Below are 23,371 nucleotides of genomic sequence, written 5' to 3'. Positions count from 1 at the left end.
TTTATAGGGGTTAATGGGTCATTGTAGTTTGAAAGACTATTTGTAACTGCATTGATGTTAATGTGACTGACCATACAACTCATAAAAAAGAGGGAGTAACCCTTATTAATGTACTACTACACTGTTTGGTTATTATTGTTGTTAATATTATTATCATACACCCTCCCAGTGCTACGGAGCTTGCCATTGGCTGGGTGGCTTGCATGCCTCAGTGCTAAAGATAGCCGTACTGCAAGTGCAACCACAGTGGTAGGGTATCTGTTGAGAGGCCAGACAAATGTGTGGTTCCTGAAGGAGAGCAGCAGTCTTTTCATTAGTTGCATGGGTAACAGTCTGGGTGACTGACTGATCTGACCTTGTAATATAAACCAAAACAGCCTTTCTGTGCTGATACTGCACATGGCTGAAAGCAAGGGGAAACTACAACCATAATTCTTCCCCAAGGCATGCAACTCTACTGTATGGTTAAGTGATGATGGCATCCTCTTGGGTAAAAAATCCTGGAGATAAAATAGTCTACCATTCAGATCTCCAGGTGGGGACTACTCAGGAGGATACTACCATCAGGAGAAACAAACCTGGTGCTCTAAAGATCAGTGCATGGAATATTAGTTTCCTTAATTGTGCAGTTAGGTTAGACAATTTAAAATGGAAATTATATTCTCAGTTTGAATATAATAAACTTTCTTGAGACAAAGAAGCTTATGCCCATGAATCAGCATGGTTTTAGAAAGCATCACTCATGCAAAACTCAGCCTGTCCTTTTTTCACGTGATATGCTGAGAACTATGGATGAAGGACATCATGCAGATTACATATTTCTAGATTTCCAGAAAGCATTTGACACGGTGCCCCATTGAAGGCTGTTAACAAAGGTATGAGCATATGGAATAAGTTTACAGATATGTGAGTGGCACAAAGACTTCTTAAATAATAGAACCCAGTATGCTGTCCTCGACAGCGAGTGTTCATCACAGACAAGGGTACCATCAGGAGTGCCCCAGGGAAGTGTGATAGGACTGCTGTTGTACTCTATATACATAAATGATTTGGGAGATGGGATGGGCAGCAATCTGCAGTTGTTTGCTGATGATGCCATGGTGTACAGAAAGGTGTCAAAGTTGAGTGACTGTAGGAAGATACAAGATGACTTAGACAAAATTTCCAGTTAGTGTAATGAATGGCAGCTAGCCCTAAATGTACAAAAATGTAAGTTAATACGGAAGAGTAGAAAGAACAAACATGTAATGTTCAGATACAGTATTATTAGTGTCCTGCTTAACACGGTCAAGTCCTTTATCTGGGTGTAACGTTGCAAAGCGATGTGAGGTGGAATGAGCATTTGAAAACTGTGGTAGGGAAGGCAAATGGTCGACTCTGGTTAACTGGGAGACTTTTAGGAAAGAGTAGTTCACCTGCAAGGGAGACTGCATACAAGATGCTGGTGCGACCTATTCTGCTAGAGTGATTGGGATCCATACCACGTAGGATAGAAGGAAGGCATAGAAGCAATTCCGAGGCAGGCTGTTAGATTTGTTACTGGTAGGTTTGAACAATACGTAAGTGTTATGGAGATAATTTGGGAACTCAAATGGAAATTCCTGGAGGGAAGGCAATGTTCTTTTCCAGAAACACTATTCAGAAAATTTAGAGAAACAGAATTTGAAGCTGACTGTTGAAGGATTCTAATGCCACCACCAACATACATCACACATAAGGACCACAAAGATAATAAACAAAAAAATATGGCTCATACGGAAGTGTACATACAGTCATTTTTCCCTGGTTCTATTTGCAAGTGCAATAGGAGGGGAAATGACAAGTAGTGGTACAGGTACCCTCCGTCATGCACTGTAGGTTTGTGGGGTATCTACGTAGATGTAGCTGTAGATGGATAAGTTGAAGTTAGATACAGTGGAAATTAGTGAGGTTCAGTGCCAGGAGGAACAAGACTTCTGGTCAGGTGAATACAGGTTTATAAATACAAAATGAAATAGAGGTACTTAAAACTTACGGGCTGATAGGCCGGCTTTTGATATAACGCTCAACTTGCTGAATTTTATTTCATGATCACCTTCCTGGTAAACATGTTTTGCTATGGCCGACTTATCCGTGTGACCCAGGCGGCAATTCCTCTTATGTTCAACAAGACGGGTGTTCACACTTCTCTTTGTGGTACAGATATAAACCTGTCCACAACTACAAGGAATTTTATATACCCCCAGTGTAGCCAAAGGGTGTCATGCATCTTTTGCTGATCTTAAATATTCTTTTATTTTCCTGGTGGGTCTGAAAATAGTTTCCACCCCATACTTGCTTAAAACTTTCCTGATACGATCTGTGACCTTACTAATGAACGGAAGAAAAACTTTGCCCTTGGGCGACTGTTGTTCATCGTTGCTCCTGATTCTCTGCCTAGAGTGAAGTGCTCGATCTATATCCTTGCTAGAATAGCCATTCTTCACGAAAGTTGGCCATAGATGTTCAATCTCGTCTTTTAAATAAACAAGTTCATAAATTTTGTATGCCTTACCTACCAAGATTTTCATTACACCTCTTTTTTGTCTAGGGTGGTGGTTTGAATCTTTATGTAGATAACGATCAGTATGTGTGGCCTTTCTATACACCTTATGACCCAATGTTCCGTCCTGTCGTTTAATCACAGACACATCCAGGAAATTCAATTGCCCTTTCCTTTCCATCTCCATAGTAAATTGGATTTTCGGATTAATGCTGTTTAAATGTGTCAGCAAGGCATCCAACTCCTCTGCTCCATGTGTCCATACTACGAACGTGTCAGCGACATAGTGATACCATCTGGCTGGTCTCTTACTGGCAGTCTGCAATGCCCGTAGTTCAAAAGTTTCCATAAATAAGTTAGCCACAGCAAGACTAAGAGGACTGCCCATAGCCATCCCGTCAATCTGTTCATAAAGTTATTATTGTATTGAAAGTAGGTTGTGGTGAGGCAGTGTCGGACTAATGCCACAATGAAATTCCTTGTAGTTGTGGACAGGTTTATATCAGTACCACAAAGAGAAGTGTGAACACCTGTCTTGTTGAACATAAGAGGAATTGCCGCCTGGGTCACACGGATAAGTCGGCCATAGCGAAACATGTTTACCAGGAAGGTGATCAAGAAATAAAATTCAGCAAGACGAGCGTTATATCAAAAGTCTCGCATTATTATGCATGCATGTATAGAGATTGATAAACAGCATAATAATTTTAACAGGAAAGACGAAGGTGTTAAACTGGATAAAATTTGGATGTCAGTGTTGCACCGCAAGCGTGACGATCGATTACTTTCAATCGAGAATGTTGGCATTACCAGAGACAATCTCATAGCTGACGCCACATGATCGACAGTGGCGCTCTCTGTACCGCCTATATAATCAGCGCTTCCTCGAGTTCTCTTCGCAGTTCGCCCTGTACCTCCGAGGATGTCTCCCGCAGTCGGAGACGAAACGTCAGGGGAGAGTTTTATACTTCGACCATGGTCTATCAGCCTGGAAGTTTTAAGTGAAGACAATACCAGCCATGAAAGCTTACATTGTATGAAATAGAGGTAATGCAGGAGTAGGTTTAATAATGAATAAGAAAATGGGAATGCAGGTAAGCTACTATTTAATTGTGATAGGGAACTGGAATTTGATAGTAGGAAAAAGAAGCGAAGGAAAAATTCTAGGCGAATGTGGACCGGGGGAAAGGAATGAAAGAGGGAGCCACCTGGTAGAATTTTGTGCAGAGCATAATTTGATCATAGCTAATACTTGGTTTAAGAATCATGAAAGAAGACTGTATACATGGAAGAGACCTGGAGACACCAGATGGTTTTAGATTGATTATATAATTGTAAGACACAGATTTCAGAAAAAGATTACAAACTGTGAGACATTTCCAGGGGCATATGCGGACTCTGTGATCAAGTTATTTGTTATGAAATGTAGAATAAAACTAAAGAGTAGAAAATTAAGGAGATGAGATCTGGATATGTTGAAAGAGCCAGATGCTGTTGGGAGTTTCAGGAGGAGCATTAAGCAACAACACTCATGGGTAAGAAGTACAGTATAAGCTGAATTGGAAGCTTTGAGACATGAAATAGTGAAGACTGCGGAGGACCAAACAGGTGAAAAGAAAAGGCTTAATAGAAATCCTTGAATGTCACAGGAGATATTGAATTTAACTGATGAAAGGAGAAAATATAAAAATGCAGCAAATGAAGCAGGTGAAAGGGAATACAAAGGGTGCCTACAAAATGAGACTGACAGGAAGTGCAAAATGCCTAAGCAGGAGTTGCTAGAGGACAAATATAAGGATTTAAAAGCATATTTCACTACGGGAAAGATAGACATCACACACAGGAAAATTAAAGAGGCCTCTGAGGAAAGAGAAGCATCTCAATGAATATTGAGAGCTCAAATGGGAAACCAGTACTAACCAAAGAAGGGAAAGCTGAAAGGAGTATATACAGGACCTATACAAGGGAGATGAACTTGAAGGCAACATTATAGAAATGGAAGAGGATGCAGATGAAGATGAGATGGGAGATATGATACTGCAAGAAGAATTTGATAGAGCACTGAAAGACCTAAGTCGAAACAAGGCTCTGGGTGTAGACAGCATTCCTTCAGAGCTACTGGCAGCCTTGAAAGAGCCAGCCATGACAAAACTCTTCCATCTGGTGAGCAAGATGTATGAGACAGGCAAAATACTCTCAGGCTTTAAGAAGAATGTAATAATTCAATTTCCAAAAAAAAGCAGGTACTGACAGGCATGGATATTACTGAACTATCAGTTTAATAAGTCATGATTGCAAAATACTAACATGAATTCTTCATAAAATAATGGAAAAACTGGTAGAAACTGAACTCAGTGAAAATCAGTTTGGATTCTGGAGAAATGTAGGAAGATGTGATGCAATACTGACCCTACAACTTATCTTAAAAGATAGGTTAGGGAAAGGAAAACCTACATTTATAGCATTTGTAGACTTGAGAAAAAGCTTTTTACAATGTTGACTGGAATACTTTCTTTTACATTCTGATAGCAGCAAGGGTAAAATACTGGGAATGAAAGGCAGTTATAAGGGTCTAGGGGCATGAAAGGGAGGCAGTGGTTGAGAAGGGAGTGAGACAGTGTTGTAGCCTATTGCCAATGTTATTCAATCTGTACACTGAGCAAGCAGTAAAGGAAACAAAAGAAAAATTTGGTGTAGGAACTGAAGTTCAGGCAGAAGAAATAAAAACTTTGAGGTTTGCCAAGGACACTGTGATTCTGTTTGAGGCGGTAAAGGAAAAGCAGCTGAAAGGAATGGACAGTGTCTTGAAAGGACGATATAAGATGAACATCAACAAGAGTAAAACAAGGGTAATGGAATGTAATTGAATTAAATCAGGTGTGCGGCACTGGCCGCATCCGGTCAGTCCTACATTAAAATATGCACGTCATTACTCATACTGCTGCATACCCTACAGCTGCCACTGCAGTAAGAGAGTGCTGCCATGAACACAAACCCTGCTGCCAATGATATGCAAGCACCCCTCTCTGGATCTTCATTGGTGGGTCTACTTAAGTTCAAACATCGATACACAGTGATCTTTTTTGTGTGTTTGCTATTTCATAATATTTACAGACTTTCATAGTGGTCAGGGCTTGTCATCTATGGCAGTCATTGTATTGAAGATTGACTGAATTGCTATTTGGGCAGCAGAATAACTGATGTACTGCTACAGAAGAAGCTGAAGATTATGTGGGTAGAACACATAACTAACGAGGTCGTATTGAACAGAACTGGGCAAAAAAGAAATTTGTGGTGCAATCCCACTCGAAGAAGAAATCGGTTGATAGGACACACTCTGGGACATCAAGGGATCACCAATTTAGTACTGGAGGGAAGTGTGAGAGGTAAAAATTGTAGAGGGAGTTTAAGAGATGAATACAGTAAGCAGATTCAGAAGGATGTAAATTGCAGTAGTTATACAGAGATGTAGAGGCTTGCACAGAATAGAGTAGCACAGCTGCCTCAAACTAATCTTCAGACTGAACACCACAACAACAACAGCAACAACAACAACAATAAAATAATTAAAACTTTAAAACTGAAGCCAAAAAATTATTCATCAAAATCAGACACACTCCCACACAAGCAAACATTCAACACTCTTTCACACAAAATCCAATACTGTAACTACACATTTGTTTTAAAAATAGGCAAATGTTAAAATACAAATAGGCAAGCAAAGCAATTAATTCACAATGTTGAGGGGAAATCCAGATATACTCTAAAATCTTGTAACTAACAATTCAAGTAAGTCAGATGTCATAAAACACATTCAATACATGTTTTGCCATACTTGAAAACAGAGGGCAGATTAGCTTACAAACTGGTTTCTGCATTCTTGTCATGATACAAAACACGTTCAATTAAAATGTGGCATACAGAGGATCATACACCACAAATGGTGAACTGTGATGGGCCTTCTCGCTGAAGGAGAAACCTGTGTGATAGGGCTATAGGCTACCCAGAGGCACATTACCTTTATTTCCTCTCACCTCAATGAATTGGCTTGACCAGCTACAGCTTTTTGTTCTGTACATCCAGCTTTTCCTATTCTTACTGATACATGATCTTGTGCCTTAACAGCAAGGAGATAGCATGTAAAGTGATGACAAATTTTGCCACAATATGTCCTGTGGAAGCACGCTTATCTGATTCATTTGCAGTGCCATTTCCATGAATTCTCACATACACTGATACCCAGTAGAATGATACTTCTTTCCTTGACTCAGTAGGTGAAAAAGTAAGTCCTGGAGGGTTTGTACACTGCCACCTGCCAGGTACAATAACTGAACAGATTGAAGGACACTTTGTGGGTATGATCATACCTATCTGGCAAATTTGATTGAAAGTTATGTGGAGGATTTCTTCTCACTAGTTATTAAGATGTAGCAACATGTAGTACTGAATATGATCACTATCAGGAGCAGTGTGTGGAGCTTGGGACAGAACTGATTCCAGCTCACTCTTGAGGAAATGTTCTTTACTTCATAGCTGTAAATAAAATAGCAACCACCCATGTATATGATCTCTTTACAGCATATAAAACCTAGATCTGTGATAGCTGCAGCATTTACACTAACATAAGGTTCCACCATTGCCATCACTGCAGCTGATATAGGTGACCTGGATTCTTTGTTGAAGATCCTTCTGATAGCTTCGCTTTCTTTAGTGAAATGTATTCTTTGATTGAGTTTAGGGACTCCTGTCTTGACAATTCATTTTGGCACCTTCCTTTCTGGGCTGCTCTGTCTCAAAAGTTGCTTTATATGGGGGGAGCAGTTGCCTGAGGAAGATATGAAGCCATTTACCACCAAGCAGCATGTCTCAAAAACATGACATAACAATAGTGAAGAATGACCATCAAGCACTGCTAAAAAGTCATAAATCATTTCTTGAGGAGGTATAAGTTCTTAGAATAGATAAGAGTCTCAAAGATTCTTCCTATGGTGCATGTAGACAAGTCTCATGGCATATAATGTTCTTTAATATTCCCCTGAGGAATGATTTTGGAAGTTGAACAATGCAAACTAGCAGTCTCACTGTCTACAGGCTCACTTTGCAGAAGATGCAGTGAGCGCACATTATTAACTGAAAAGCTGTGGCGAGGCTGACAACAGGCGAGACATGATAATCATTGGCACTGAAAAAACTGCTGCATCATGCATGACATTTTAATTTATTACTTCTTTACTACTAACTCTATTCTCAGTTCATTTCACAGACAGTATCCACATATGCTGCTAAATGTACCTGCAAAATTATATAAATGCACAACAGATAGCTGAAAGGATAAGACCTCATAAAAATTGAGCTGTGTGAAAACAAAATTCACTAGAGATATTGGTGAAATACATGTACACAAATGTGTGAAATACGTTACCCTAGCTCGATTTCAGTCAAACTTGGTACACATGTAACTTACTATCTGGAAAGAAATACTGTGGGATAAGAGCCATCAACCTCTTATTGGGGTGGAAGTGATGGGCAGAGATGGGTGGAGGGGGAAGATATGAAGAGAGACAGAAAGGGAAGGAGAAGATGGGCGCAGATAGAGGGGTGGAGATGGTCAGAGAGAGGGGGAGGAGAAAATGAATAGAGAGAGGGGAGTACGAGAGGGACAGAGATAGGTGGAGGACGAGTTGGACAGAGATAAGCAAAGGAGGAGATGGACAGAGAGAGGGACGAGAAGAACTGAGAGAGACGGGTAGAAGGAGATGGACAGAGGGAGTGAGGAGGAGGAGGTGATTATGTTTGGTTTGTGGGGTGGTCAAATGCGCGGTCATCAGTGCCGTACGAAGTCCCAATTTTTTCACAGTCCAATTTTTACACGATCCAATCTAGCCACTGTCATAAATGATGATGATGATGATGATGATGATGATGATGATGATGATGAAATGATGAGAACAACACAAACATCCAATCCCTGGGCTGAGAAAATCCCCAACACAGCCTGGAATCGAACCCGAGACCCCGTGATCCAGAGGCAGAAATGCTAGCCACTAGACCATGAGCTGCTATGAGCTACTAGAAGGCTGGGATAAATACTTGATCAGGCAATGCTGGGTACTCAGCTACTGTATCTACACAATAGCCACAAAAAATTTTAGTGTTAAATATATTTTGCCTCAACATGCTGTTGAGATTACAAAATTGTATTTGTGCTTATAGCCCTGTCCTATATTCAGATGGTACTGCCTTCCAAAATATGTTAATTTAATAACCAAACTGTTTTCTACTTCGTGATCTGTTTTACAAATGGTTCAGTCCGCCCCCGGTAGCTGAGTGGTCAGCGCGACAGACTGTCAATCCAAAGGGCCCGGGTTCGATTCCCGGCTGGGTCAGAGATTTTCTCCGCTCAGGGACTGGGTGTTGTGTTGTCCTAATCATCATCATTTCATCCCCATCGACGCGCAAGTCGCCGAAGTGGCGTCAAATAGAAAGACTTGCACCAGGCGAACGGTCTACCCGACGGGAGGCCCTCGTCACACGACATTTCATTTCATTTCACAAATGGTTCAAATGGCTCTGAGCACTATGGGACTTAACATCTGAGGTCATCAGTCCCCGATCTGTCTACACAGTCTGCATCATCTAGTCTACACAGTTAGTACATTGTTTGCCCAAAGTTCAGCTCATATGGCACAGTTTTTATGTATTACAGATGTATACTTATAGAACTCCTGTATGGTCATAGCCATCTCTACTCATTTTGAAAGTGATCCAATACTGTGTCAGCTGTGCTGCTCAGTTCAGCCCATCTGTCAGCAACACACAGAATTTCTTTGATGTCATTATATTCATATCGCAACTGTCAACAGTGCCTTGGGGGAGCCTCTCTCCTCACATGACCACGTGCTGTCTTGATGAAGGTGGACATGATGTAGATATACAGGGAATGGGCTGTGGTCAGTCAAGAAATGAACCAATGCCTCCTTTATGTGGTTGGTAGAAATCTATCTCCATTTCATATCGTTACGAACTACACTGGTGTCCAAACGTAGGCAACAAATCACTATTTCCCCATTCTGTGTCTAATCCATGATATAATCATACAAACTGTCAACAGACATCAGTACAATCATGTTCTGCATGGAGGATGGCATTCCAGTCAATGGACAACCGTGTCAGTGATGATGTCAGGGCACCTATCAAACAGGATAGTGTTTGCTGTGTAGTCCCACATTCACAGTTGCTGTGTATACAGTCACAGACGGTGCAGTATGACACAAAGAAGACACCTACAAGAAACTTTGTGGTAGAAGGCCATAGGAAGAATGGGAACAGGGCAGTCGCAACCTGATGTGGTCCGATTGCTTAATGTGAATTGTTCTGTTGTTCCTCGGATGTGGTGACATTTTATAGTGACAAAAGCTAAAGACTAAACTTGTTTGGAATGTCATCCGCATTCTGCATCATCTAGTCCATAGTCTGTTTGAGATATCTAACTTTGCTAATACTGTTCATATGTTTGGAAGCCCTTTTTACCTTTGCATTCATGGTTTTGTATTTTGCAGGGCACACAGGGCATCCATGTTTTGAAAATCCTTCTGTTTGTGTCCTAGTTCATCATAGACAGAGCACTCCTGTTTGTGTAGCCTACAGAGTTTTAAGGAATGCCAAAAGTCACAGCAATTGAAGCACTTCGTTACTGACACAAAATTCTGTATACTTAGTGCATGGAAGTTTATGGAGACCCATTCCTGATTAAGGAGCTGGCTTTGCACTCTTGGGCTAATCTCAATAATGTTATTTTCCACTCCTCTGTCCCTGGGACCTGTCTTGAATCTCAATCTATCTTCATTTTGGACGCCCTTGCTAGAAAGGATTTCACTCAAATTGAGGTCATACATTTCCTCCAGGAAGTCATCGGCACATTGTAAATTGCCATTAAGGGACACCTCCTTTTCAATTCTTCACAACAAATTTCTTTCAAACATGCTACTTATTTACATGATTCTCTGGCAGTCTTCCTTTGAGTATGTCTCCATAATCACAATGTGTGCTGGTAACCTAACTGTCTTTATCTTGTCAAAGAATTATCACTTTGGTAAGTGTATCCTTTATAGTTTTTTTTTTTCATTCCCATTAACAAATAGCATCATGGCTTGTTTGGCCTTGATATTTGCTATTTTTGAACCATCCTATGTTTCCCTGACATGACCCCCTCCCCCTCCCCCCACAGCCACCCCAGCTGCAAATGACACAGTTTGTCTTTACATCATTCACGTGCAACTTTTCATTTTCTTCTCTGAGATGCTGGGCTTCACAACATGGCATTTTCAGCATTCCTATATGTTCCTTGTCTTGAAATGACTTCTGCTTCAATGATTTGTTGCTTTCCTTTAGCACATCTATCTCTTCTGTCCCTTTTTGTGTCCTTTCTAGTTGCTGTTTTGATTTTTTTTTTTTAATCTTAGCAATTCTTTGTGAGGGAGACATTAACATGTCCTTCATGGTTACATTTTTCCCTACTGTGGTGGTATCCTGGTATTTTCCTTAGAACCAGTGTCTATCATGGGGGAGGTACCGTTCTCTTTGCCATTTCCCCTCACTTTGGGTTGTGTTCTTCATCAATATTTTCATTTGTGTTTCCACTGACTCCTAAAGGAGGTTCACACTGTGGCTCCATGTACTGCCAAAGAGACTCCGTAACTCACAGCCACTGTCAGCGCATTCGCATTTAATGCCTACAAGTCCGCATACTTCAGTACAGAGATGGAACCAAACACAGATCAGCAGTCAGACCCACGCATCCCAGCTACTACAGATTCATGGAACAGTGGGAGCCATGTTTGAACCACATGCCTTATATAGTGTAGTAACGACTAATTCCTATGAGTATACCCCTTAGCGCATTTGCTATCCTGCTCAAGCTTCAAAGATCTGTGCTAGTTAATGAATCATTATGATATTTTGGGGCATATGATAAGAGAATTCAGTCTCAGCTGTAACCATGAGACAGTGGACAAACCAAAACACCCTGTTGTACCCTTTCTTGTGGAGATGTCATGCCACATCATCTTGACAAGTTTGAAAGCAACGGACAGAAGCCCATGCCTAACTAAATGTTTGAGTCAGTCCATTAGACATGCTAAGATAGCACACACAGATGTTAATGAACTGGGTTCAGCCCCTAGTCCATCACAAAGTAAAAACTTTTCATATTTAATCAACATTTATTTGAACATTTTTAACTTATATTTCCTAAACATTTTGTCACACTTTTGTATAGTCATGACAATATGGTACACAGCATTTATGATTTCTTTCCGCATCTTGTATCAGGTCAATTTAATAAATACCCTTAACATTGAAATAGCATGCTAGAATATTTGTCACTAATCTTAAGTGCAGTTTCCTTAGCACATGCACTGAACTTCCCAAAATCTGCAACCCCCTTTTCTCCCTAACACATATGTTTCTTACTTATACTTTCTCTGGTACTGATGTGATTGTTTCATTTTCTTCGGTATGACCTGAGGTTTTTAAGTTACATGAAATGCTGGATAAACTTATGATTAATGCTATAGCCTGAAACATCATGTTTTTTTCTTGTTCTTTGCATAACCAATCGTTTGTATGAATCTGAGGTGACCTAAACCTGCTGAAAATGCTGTCCAAGTAGTTTGGTATATCCCCACAGTCATGCAGCAATATTACTTTCAAGTAAACATAATCATGGTGAACAATATGTGTGTGCTAATGGCCTTGTAAGACAAATCATTTATGGATACTGAGAGCATTAATGATTCAATCACACTTCTATGGGGTAAGCCAAACATTACATTAATCTGTGTTAAACATTCATCATTCACTATAAAATAATTGATCCTTCTTGTTTTTCTTCTTCTATGTTTCAGGGACTACACAGCTGCTGTTTTAACTTCACAATTCTATCTACCTCCTATGTGGTCACTGTATATTCCACTTACCTACTAAATTGTATTTCATTACAAGTTTAGGTATGAGCCTTTGTAACAGTCTCTGAATGGTGCTACTTAAGTGAGGTGGGGCATTTCTATCTTTCATTGGCTTCCTTTGGAAAAAATGCTCTAAAATGTTTTTATGATGTGTCTGCATTTTGGTCACAATATTTCTATGTTTGTCATATTTGAACTAAATGATCACATTAACACAGCCTTGGAAAATGCCTCCACACACTAATATAGCTCAGTAACATCACATAATACATACATTAGAGTCTTCTGCAAGTTCCTGTGACCTTCCAAATCTAATGGGTCCATCCAGTCATCGGCAGCAGTATTCATCTTACTGAAACATACAAAGAATACTCAAGTTTGAAAGACACTCATCATAGTGCACATGACTTTACTCAGCATTATTGTACGCATTTTATACCTAGTAAGCAAAACCTAGTAAAAAATCGTTTATAATACAAAAATGCCAGGTACTGCAAAAACTATGACATTAATTTCTAATTTTAAGTTTTCGTTGGACTACAACAAAATATTCTAACAATAAGCAGGGAGAGGAGGAGAGGGCCAGGGGAACAAGCTCCGCCTCTAGAAGCCAACATACATCTCTGTTTTCGAGCTTCCATAAAATAAAAATGTGCATGACAGAGGTAACGACCAGTTAAATACTTTGTGTTATCAAAACTGAGATTGCTGTTTGTATTCACAAGTCAAACAATTGTCTCATCACTTATTTTCAAAACAATCATGATCAAAATAGCACAACAGTACACACCACAGTGACAGAACAGCTCAGCGAGGATGCAGTCAACACCTACAATCAGTATCCTATATTGTTGGCAACAATCATCCCCAAACCATTACAGCACAAAGCCTCCCAACTGCTGCTGAGTGCTACCAATCAGAACTAGGAAGTCTATGCGTCAAGTTATAGTACTCACTTAGTAATGTGTTTGTGAAAATGAGTGCAGCTTAACACAGAAAAATATACCACTTCCGTGGTGAGTGGCAAGAACAGTTTTTTTGTTACAATGCATAAAGATAGGTGTACATATTTGATATGTAGCTCTAACTTAATACCTAAGAAGTGAAGTATGGAACCTCATTCTGGAACAGTTCACAAAGATTTAGAAGAAGAAGCAGCTGTCGACAGTGAGCTGAGAAAGAAAAAACTTTCTAGTCTTAAAAGTAGTTTTTTGTAAAGCCTGCAAAGAGTATTTAATCAAACATAGCATCATTTCATGTATCAGAAATACTGATCAAATATGCAAAATAATTTTAACAATGGCACAGCAGTTATGCAGTGCTTTCTTGGGTCCTTGTTTTCCGCATTTAACAACAAGTCAGAGGAAACATCAGCCATTTGAGACATGCCTCTGTCAAGAGCTACTATAACAATGAAAGTGGAATTAGTGGTAGAAAATATAAAAGGTCAACTGACAGCAGATTTGCAATCCTGCTTGTGTTTCTCATTGGAGTAGCCAATAGATGGAATCAATACACTTCAAGTTACGATTTTTGTAAGACTGAATTTTTCAGATTTCAATGTAAAAGAATACTTGCATACAATTTTGACCTTGAAATATATCACACGAACAGAAGATGTTTACAATGCATTCAAATTCTTCATTTCTGAATATGATTTGCCAATTCAGAAACTTGCATCTATTACTACTGATGGAGTGCCTTGCATGATAGGCAACACAAAGGTTTTGTTACCTTGTGTGCGAACAACAAATCTTTCCTGTCTTTCTCTAAGTATCTTTGTACTCATCAGAGAGCACTTTATGGAAATATTTTGAAAATGGGACATGTTATGATTACTCTCACAAAAATTCTGATTTCAATTCGCTCACAATCACTGCAGAAAAAAAAATCTTACAGCACTGTTACAAGAATTGAACAGCTAATGCACACTGAAGTTCGATGGATGAGTACAGGTATGCTTCTAAACAGATTTAAAGAACTTCTGTCAATGATAAAATCTTTTGTGTCTGAAAGAGAGGAAGATTACTCACTACTGGATGATTTGAGTTGGTTGTTGGATTTGAAATCTGTAACTGATATAACAGTTAAACTAAATGAGTTAAATGAAGAATTCCAAGGAAAAAACTAACAGTCATAACTCTTTATGTCTTCTATAAAATGTTTCATGTGAAAACTTGACATTTTGATAGCATAGTTACAGAAAATAAAAATGTGAAACACTTTCCTCAAATTTGACCAGAACTGTTGGATCAACAAACATCACTGGATCAAGAAGCTGCAAAGAAGTATTCAACTAACCTGCAAGCACTGAAGACAGAGCCTGAAAATGATTTTCAGATTTCAAGTAAATGGAATCTGTTCTAGCTTTTATAGCTCAAACCTCCCAAAATGTGGATGTGGAAGATTTTTCAAGTACAAGGGCATTCAATACGTAATGCAATATATCTTTTCCTTGAAGCAGGTTGGTTTGGTTTGGGATTCCAATAACCATATTATTCCCCACTCTTTTGGGTACAAAACCTATTTTTCAACATAATATCTGTTCAATGTGGTGGTCTTACACCCTGCTGCCACCTCTGAATTAACTCCAGTTTTTGGCGCTTGAAGTATAAATAGCACCGGATGGGAAATTGCTGAAATAACAGTCTGCCTCAACCTACAATGACATCATCAAATCAGAAGAAGAAAACAATTAAAACCTCTAGAAACCTGAATCAAAACAAGCAAACCATAAGATACATCAGAACTTACTCATTCATACTGGGGTCTCCTTGAGTGAACGCTTATGTCCTCTCAGCTATTCCCCTTCTGAAATGGGTTCTCCAAGAAGCAGAAGAGAACAGGGGAGACAAAAACCTCATTGACAAATAGTTTCTGTACCAAAGCTGAACATGAACAGGTTCAGAAGATATGTGGAGATGCTGAAACTGTTAGCCCAGGAAAGACTGATGCCCCTGTGGTCAGAAGACACAGCCTCCACCAAAAAGGTGACTTCAGCAGTGATGGAGCTATAGGTGAAGTATCCATCTATGTGGTGACACACAACATCCCACTCCCATCCGCCTTGGAACAGTTATTCTGGCAGTTGCTATAAAAGTGCACATTCCAAGTAACGTTAAATTGAGTAACATTTATTTAACACACAATGAAGCTCTGTTTGGAAATGCACTCTCTCACCTGATTTCACATCTACCCTAACTACTCCTACATGTAAGAAATTTTAATGCAAATATACGCCATGGGCATTGATGTCAACTAGGCCTAGTAGCAGACAATTCAGCACTTTAGTGGTGTCATTCTACTTTGCTGACATCACAGGCATTGCTCAGTGGGATGTGGTCAATGACTTTCAGTCGAGTAATGACCAATTCCACATCTGGAGCCATCTATCAGATTGAGCAGTTCCTGAAAGGTAACCAACACCCTGCATCCTCAGCAGAGGAAACTGGATGCTGTACAGCCAAGTGGCTGCTTTTGAACCGTGATACAGCATCCAGAAATTGGTGGACCACATTAAAAGCATACGCCATCAAGCAACTGATGTATCTAGCCCAAAGTCCTGACTTCAAAGGTAACACATTCCATGGTTGGTTGGTTGATTTGGGGGAGTGGACCTAACAGAGAGGTCATCGGTCTCATCGGGTTAGGGAAGGATGGGGAAGGAAGTCGGTCATGCCCTTTCAAAGGAATCATCCAGGCATTTGCCAGAAATGATTTAGAGAAATCACAGAAAACGTAAATCAGGATAGCCGGATGTGGGTTTCCAACCAGTTCTCCTAAGGTACGGGAAGCCACAACGGGATATTTGGCATATAACTGTTGTTATACCAATAACTGGTGTACTGAAGCAAATAACTGTTGTTATATCAATAACTGTTGTACCAAAGCTGGGGTGTCTCCAGTCCTGGAGACATTGTGTATGCAATGGCAAAGTCCAGTACCTCAGCTCAATCACTGCAACTGAAAACCAGGACCCAACTTTAAATCACCATCGGGTATTAAGGGAGAGGGGCAATTGAAATTTCCTTTTCAACAGCTCCAAGAAATGTAACTGCCCCTTTTTTATATGGGAACAGGATTGGTGTGAAATAAGTACAGCATGTGGGAAAGCAAATGAGGTTTTCTCCCATCTGACAATAGTTTTCGGCACACAGCATTCTGTGCTGAGGGTGTAGTTGTGATGTCACAGTCTGTTGTGCATTAATTTTGGAATTGTTAAGGAAAGTTTATGCTGTAAATACATAGTCAGTGCACAGAGTGCACCATGAAAGCACATTCTGTAAAGTTGGTTCAAAATGAAACATACATCTTTTTGATGTGTTATGTCCAGTAAGGAATGGAGATAGTAAGTAAACAGTAATGTGTATTTTATATAAAGAAAGCATTCCCTGTACCTATGTAGAAATAACTTTCAATCGGATTGAGTTATTCTGAAATTAATGATTTCAGTAAATATTGTAAAACCTCAGTATAGATATTTTGATATGTTGTATGTTATCGAAATTCATGAGGAAGTATGGTTTCGAAGCAATGTACAGTTACTACCAAATTAAGTCATAATGAGTTCTTTCAGAGCCCACATCTGACTATATCATGTTTTGTAGACTAGGTTGATACTTTTAATTGCGATTCACTCAAGAAAAGATCACCAAATGTTAAAAGATTATCAAGCTAAAGCACAGACTACAATGGAAATTCTATGTGTAATTTAGTTAGTTGGATGGAGCACATTTTGCTTCAGCTGAAAGCAGCCACTAGTGAATTGAAGGTGGATGTCCCATCTGCTGTCTGCTCCATCTGACAAAATCTGCTCACTTTACTGGCCAGGGAAGAGTCTTGACAGTACAAGGATGCTATCACTAGTGTTAGTTTGCACTCTGCCTCAGAAACTCTGTTGTGTGTGATTTTTTTATCAAGCTACATGGGGGACTTAGGAATTAAATCTACTCACCACCTGATTTCAGACTCTAAATCTGGTCGAGTAGCTGAAGCACTGTACACATTATAAACTGTTTCTCATGAAATGCCAACTTATACTACTGCATGATGAGTGGATTCATTCTGTATTAACTTCACGCTTTCAAGAATGCACTGTAGGGCAAGCTCTCAAGTGGATTTTGCCAACATAACTTGTAACTCCTCTGCCAGTTTATAAAGCCATGGTGAGTGTGGCCTCTGACAGGAAAAATCTATTGTATTATTGCACAAACAACTGCTGTAAAGGACTTTATCATATTACATCTTTCTGAAGAGACTGTTTGTTAGTCTATGTAATGGTCTACAGATTGTGTTTCTTTTCTTTGCATTCAGTTGCCACTCTACTACATCTAATAGCTGCAATGGAGGAGTTGTTTTACAGGGAAAATACCTCAAGGGGCTTACAGGTAGGGAGATAGTCGGACTCACTGCTTTTTTCAGTAATTTTCAGTTGACACTACCATCCAACTTACCCTTACAGAGTGGGATGGAGAGCATATTGTCGTAAATAACAACTTACATATGAAAGAACAGCGAAAAGCAGAGTGAGGCAGTTTTAGTACACTTCCTGAAACTAGAGAAGGCTTGCCCCTTCCTCAGTAGTTATCACTGCATGACACTCACTGGGTGTGTAGGAAAGATACTATAACGCATGGTCAACAGGTGTCTGACCTGGGATCTAAAATTGGAAGAACTACTTTACTTACTTCCAGTGTGAGTTGTTGAGGTATTGTTGGGCCATCGACAATCTCATCCTGATGGAGGCTACAACACAACAATATTTCCTATGCAGACAGCATCTCATAGGTATATTGTTTGATCTTGTAGAATTCGTGGATGTCCACTCAGTCACATTGTAAGTTCTCCATGATATTTTAGCAGAGTCATTGCTTCTTCAAGTGATTCCTGATGACACATAGAGTGATCAATGATGCAGTAATGTTGGTGCTCAGGAAAGGACTAAACTTCATCCTGACTTCACCATCACTACTAATTGTGGACATTGTATGCAGTGTGGAACAAGCCACCTACACTTTATCAGTTAACAAAACTGAAGAAATATGCAGTGAAATTTGCCATGCACTCACCAGGGTCACACCACTGAAAACAAATATTTCAATGGTGGAAAGAGTGCAATGGTGATAATGACTGTTCCATCTTAAGAGCTATACACATTGCCACATAGCATATATAAATTTTCAGTGCTTTTTTATAGAGGCATCTGCCATCCTCAAGATTCAGGAGGATAAACCAAGAATGGCAGCCACTGAAGCACATACAGGGTGTTCACCAATCTCCATGTCAGGAACCCCAGGTTAGTCGAACCTGTAGACACTCAAGGCAGGCCGCATTCCCTGGCATGCTCACAGATATGGCATTCAACTTAGAGCTAGTTACAAGAAACACTCTGACAACCAATGGGGGTAGTTTGGTCCTTCCATTTTAAGGAAGATGACTAAAACTGTTACCCTCCACAAGTTCAGAAATTGTCCTGTCTACCATGTTGTAATGAAAAGTTCTAGGAGGATTTATTTTTATACATCTCTGAATTGTTGGTCCTAGTGGCCTAGTGGTAGAGCACATTTATGTTTTTGTTTATTCACCTGGCATTATTTTTTCAATGGTGATGGACATTTTGGCATGCTGCTTTTTTTATAGTTTTGACTTTCTTTGGTATGATATAGCTGTCTTTTTGGTGCTCTCTGAAACTTACCATAACTGTTTTACTTAGCACTGGTTTGACGGTATTGGTTGCTTTGTAAATACATTTACAGGAGCATGTATTTGTGGTTACACTATAGGTCTGCATCTGTGTGGACATGCTGACTTTCGACAGTGAACAGTTTCTTAACTACTGACACAAAGGATGTCATGAACATGGGCTGCTGCATCATCTTGTGTAACTTTCTTCCCTCAGTGCAGGGTACCTGCTTATTTATTTTAATCTCTTGCACCTTCTTTGCTTCTGGAATATTTTGCAGCTTCAGTTCCATTCTGCATGGTCACCACCACAACTGATATAGAATTCTGAATTCCCATTTCATGCTAGGGTTGTGTGACCATATTACTGTCATTTAAAACAGCACAGGGGATTTGAGATATATGGCCACTCTTTCAATTGGAAGAATCCTGCCTTAACATATTGCAGCACATTCTGTGAGTCAAAGTTTAGAATAAATGAATCAGTCTTTTGAAGCCCACCACTGAAGCATTTAATCATGTTTTATGCATCTATTACTCCCTCATCAGACCATTTTACCAGCAATTCCTTCATCTTTATATACATAACCAGTTTGAGTTAAGTGACTTACGTTTTTCTATCAAAACAGAAATTCCCATAGCTCCTTACATTTAAGCAGCTGGTCAGTTTGTTTAGCTGTGCTTCTTTCTAATTATATCATCACATCTCTAGGCTGTTTCACTCATCTGAGTGATGTAATAACACACTCTAGTGCTTTCTGAATACAGAAAGGACACATTTTTCAAATGTCCCTTCATCCCATTTAATAATTATACATAAATATTGATACAGCTGTACCCTGTTACAATTCAATGTTGTCATATATGTTGCTGAGAGCTCTGGAGGAAGAGCCTGTCAAGCTCTCTTTGGTCACTGGATGGTAGATACAAACAGTGATCTACTCAACCTGCTGGAGGATTTTGTGGTTTAAGAATCATGAGCCACTTTGGTCCCACAAACAACTAAGGAAATAAGGGTCCACCAAAAGCTCCACTTGCCTGGCTAAACTTTATGTAACTTAAGTGTAACAAACTCCCCAGTGGTTGCCCCCTACCAGCTGTTTCAGCTCAACATCTATTCACCACATTAACATGTACCATTCATTGAGGTTCAAGGATTTTATAGAGGTTTATATCATGCTCAAAATATGGGCAGTCAAGCAAAAACCCATGCTTCCTGTGATGAGCAATGTTCCACAGGGGCACCTTACAGTGGTTGCCAGAGCATGCCCAGACTTTCCAGTTAGAGAGAACTAGTGGCACTCACTGGTCACCAGTTCAGGAAACCTAGGTTCATCAAATCTGTAGCCAACCCATGAAGACCTAGCTTCCTGAGGTACTCTCCAATTGGTATGTGTGCCTTACCAAATGTCATGGATGCAGCAAGCATTCTACAGTTGGTTTGGAACTCACTACAGGTTACACTTCTGCAACTGCATTTGCATGGGAATGTATTTTTGCCTGCCTCTATGAGTTCTGTCTCTGAAAAAGTACATTATTATTATTATTATTATTTCTTTACTTTCTCAGACGTTAAGTCTGGTTAAAAATGGAAAGTGACGCGGACCTTGATCAAGCGTCACTTCCTTTTAACTGTATGGTATATGTTATATTGCATTTAGGAACTTTCGGGTAATTGAACATGTATCAATAATTACGGATTTCTGTAATTGTATATATAAGTTTGGATGTAGCTGTATTGCATTGATGTACTGGTGGATATTGTGTGGTATGACTCCTGTAGTTGATAGTATAATTGGTATAATGTCAACTTTATCCTGATGCCACATGTCCTTGACTTCCTCAGCCAGTTGGATGTATTTTTCAATTTTTTCTCCGGTTTTCTTTTGTATATTTGTTGTATTGGGTATGGATATTTCGATTAGTTGTGTTAATTTCTTCTTTTTATTGGTGAGTATGATGTCAGGTTTGTTATGTGGTGTTGTTTTATCTGTTATAATGGTTCTGTTCCAGTATAATTTGTATTCATCATTCTCCAGTACATTTTGTGGTTCATACTTGTATGTGGGAACGTGTTGTTTTATAAGTTTATGTTGTAAGGCAAGTTGTTGATGTATTATTTTTGCTACATTGTCATGTCTTCTGGGGTATTCTGTATTTGCTAGTATTGTACATCCACTTGTGATGTGATCTACCGTTTCTATTTGTTGTTTGCAAAGTCTGCATTTATCTGTTGTGGTATTGGGATCTTTAATAATATGCTTGCTGTAATATCTGGTGTTTATTGTTTGATCATGTATTGCAATCATGAATCCTTCCGTCTCACTGTATATATTGCCTTTTCTTAGCCATGAGTTGGATGCGTCTTGATCGATGTGTGGTTGTGTTAGATGATACGGGTGCTTGCCATGTAGTGTTTTCTTTTTCCAATTTACTTTCTTCGTATCTGTTGATGTTATGTGATCTAAAGGGTTGTAGAAGTGGTTATGAAATTGCAGTGGTGTAGCCGATGTATTTATATGAGTGATTGCTTTGTGTATTTTGCTAGTTTCTGCTCGTTCTATAAAGAATTTTCTTAAATTGTCTACCTGTCCATAATGTAGGTCTTTTATGTCGATGAATCCCCTTCCTCCTTCCTTTCTGCTTAATGTGAATCTTTCAGTTGCTGAATGTATGTGATGTATTCTATATTTGTGGCATTGTGAACGTGTAAGTGTATTGAGTGCTTCTAGGTCTGTGTTACTCCATTTCACTACTCCAAATGAGTAGGTCAATACTGGTATAGCGTAAGTATTTATAGCTTTTGTCTTGTTTCTTGCTGTCAATTCTGTTTTCAGTATTTTTGTTAGTCTTTGTCTGTATTTTTCTTTTAGTTGTTCTTTAATATTTGTATTATCTATTCCTATTTTTTGTCTGTATCCTAGATATTTATAGGCATCTGTTTTTTCCATCGCTTCTATGGAGTCACTGTGGTTATTCAATATGTAATCTTCTTGTTTAGTGTGTTTTCCCTTGACTATGCTGTTTTTCTTACATTTGTCTGTTCCAAAAGCCATATTTATATCATTGCTGAATACTTCTGTTATCTTTAGTAATTGGTTGAGTTGTTGATTGGTTGCTGCCAGTAGTTTTAGATCATCCATGTATAGCAAATGTGTGATTTTGTGTGGGTATGTTCCAGTAATATTATATCCATAATTTGTATTATTTAGCATGTTGGATAGTGGGTTCAGAGCAAGACAGAACCAGAAAGGACTTAATGAGTCTCCTTGGTATATTCCACGCTTAATCTGTATTGGCTGTGATGTGATATTATTAGAGTTAGTTTGGATATTAAGTGTGGTTTTCCAGTTTTTCATAACTATGTTTAGGAACTGTATCAATTTAGGATCTACTTTGTATATTTCCAATATCTGTAGTAACCATGAGTGGGGTACACTATCAAAAGCTTTTTGGTAATCAATGTATGCGTAGTGTAGCGACCTTTGTTTAGTTTTAGCTTGATATGTCACCTCTGCATCTATTATCAGTTGCTCTTTACATCCTCGTGCTCCTTTGCAGCAGCCTTTTTGTTCTTCATTTATAATTTTGTTCTGTGTTGTATGTGTCATTAATTTCTGTGCAATGACTGAGGTTAATATTTTGTAGATTGTTGGTAGGCATGTTATGGGGCGATATTTAGCTGGGTTTGCTGTGTCTGCTTGATCTTTAGGTTTCAGATAGGTTATTCCATGTGTAAGTGTATCAGGGAATTTGTATGGGTCTGCAATGTAACTGTTAAATAATTTAGTTAGATGTGAATGTGTTGAGGTGAACTTCTTTAGCCAGAAATTTGCTATTTTATCATTTCCAGGGGCTTTCCAATTGTGCGTAGAATTAATTGCTCGGGTGACTTCATGTTGTAAAATTATCACTTCAGGCATTTGTGGTATCATCTTGTATGAGTCTGTTTCTGCTTGTATCCACCGTGCATGCCTGTTATGTTGTACCGGGTTTGACCATATGTTGCTCCAGAAGTGTTCCATGTCTGTTATGTTTGGTGGATTGTCTATTTTAATGTGTGTGTTATCTATTGTCTGGTAAAATTTCTTTTGGTTTGTGTTGAATGTTTGGTTTTGTTTCCTTCTATTTTCACTTTTTTTGTATCTTCTAAGTCGTTTGGCCAATGCTTGTAATTTCTGCTTCTTTTCATCTAATTGCTCTA

The 23,371-nt window shown here is 39.1% G+C and overlaps 1 protein-coding gene across 1 annotated transcript in view; it reads right to left on the bottom strand.

Moving 5' to 3' along the window:
• LOC126249317 (uncharacterized) overlaps positions 1 to 23,371 on the bottom strand; it is a 118,990-nt gene that overhangs the window by 67,664 nt on the left and 27,955 nt on the right. Inside the window, exon 4 of the mRNA XM_049950971.1 lies at positions 12,761 to 12,838. Within this exon, the coding sequence (XP_049806928.1) occupies positions 12,761 to 12,838 (78 nt within the window). The remainder of the gene's footprint in view (positions 1 to 12,760; positions 12,839 to 23,371) is intronic.

This window comes from Schistocerca nitens, chromosome 3 (genome assembly GCF_023898315.1).
Source record: "Schistocerca nitens isolate TAMUIC-IGC-003100 chromosome 3, iqSchNite1.1, whole genome shotgun sequence".
In the NCBI taxonomy this organism is placed as follows: domain Eukaryota; kingdom Metazoa; phylum Arthropoda; class Insecta; order Orthoptera; family Acrididae; genus Schistocerca; species Schistocerca nitens.
The sequence above is the reverse complement of the archived record's forward strand: the minus strand, read 5'-3'. Positions and strand labels throughout refer to the sequence as shown.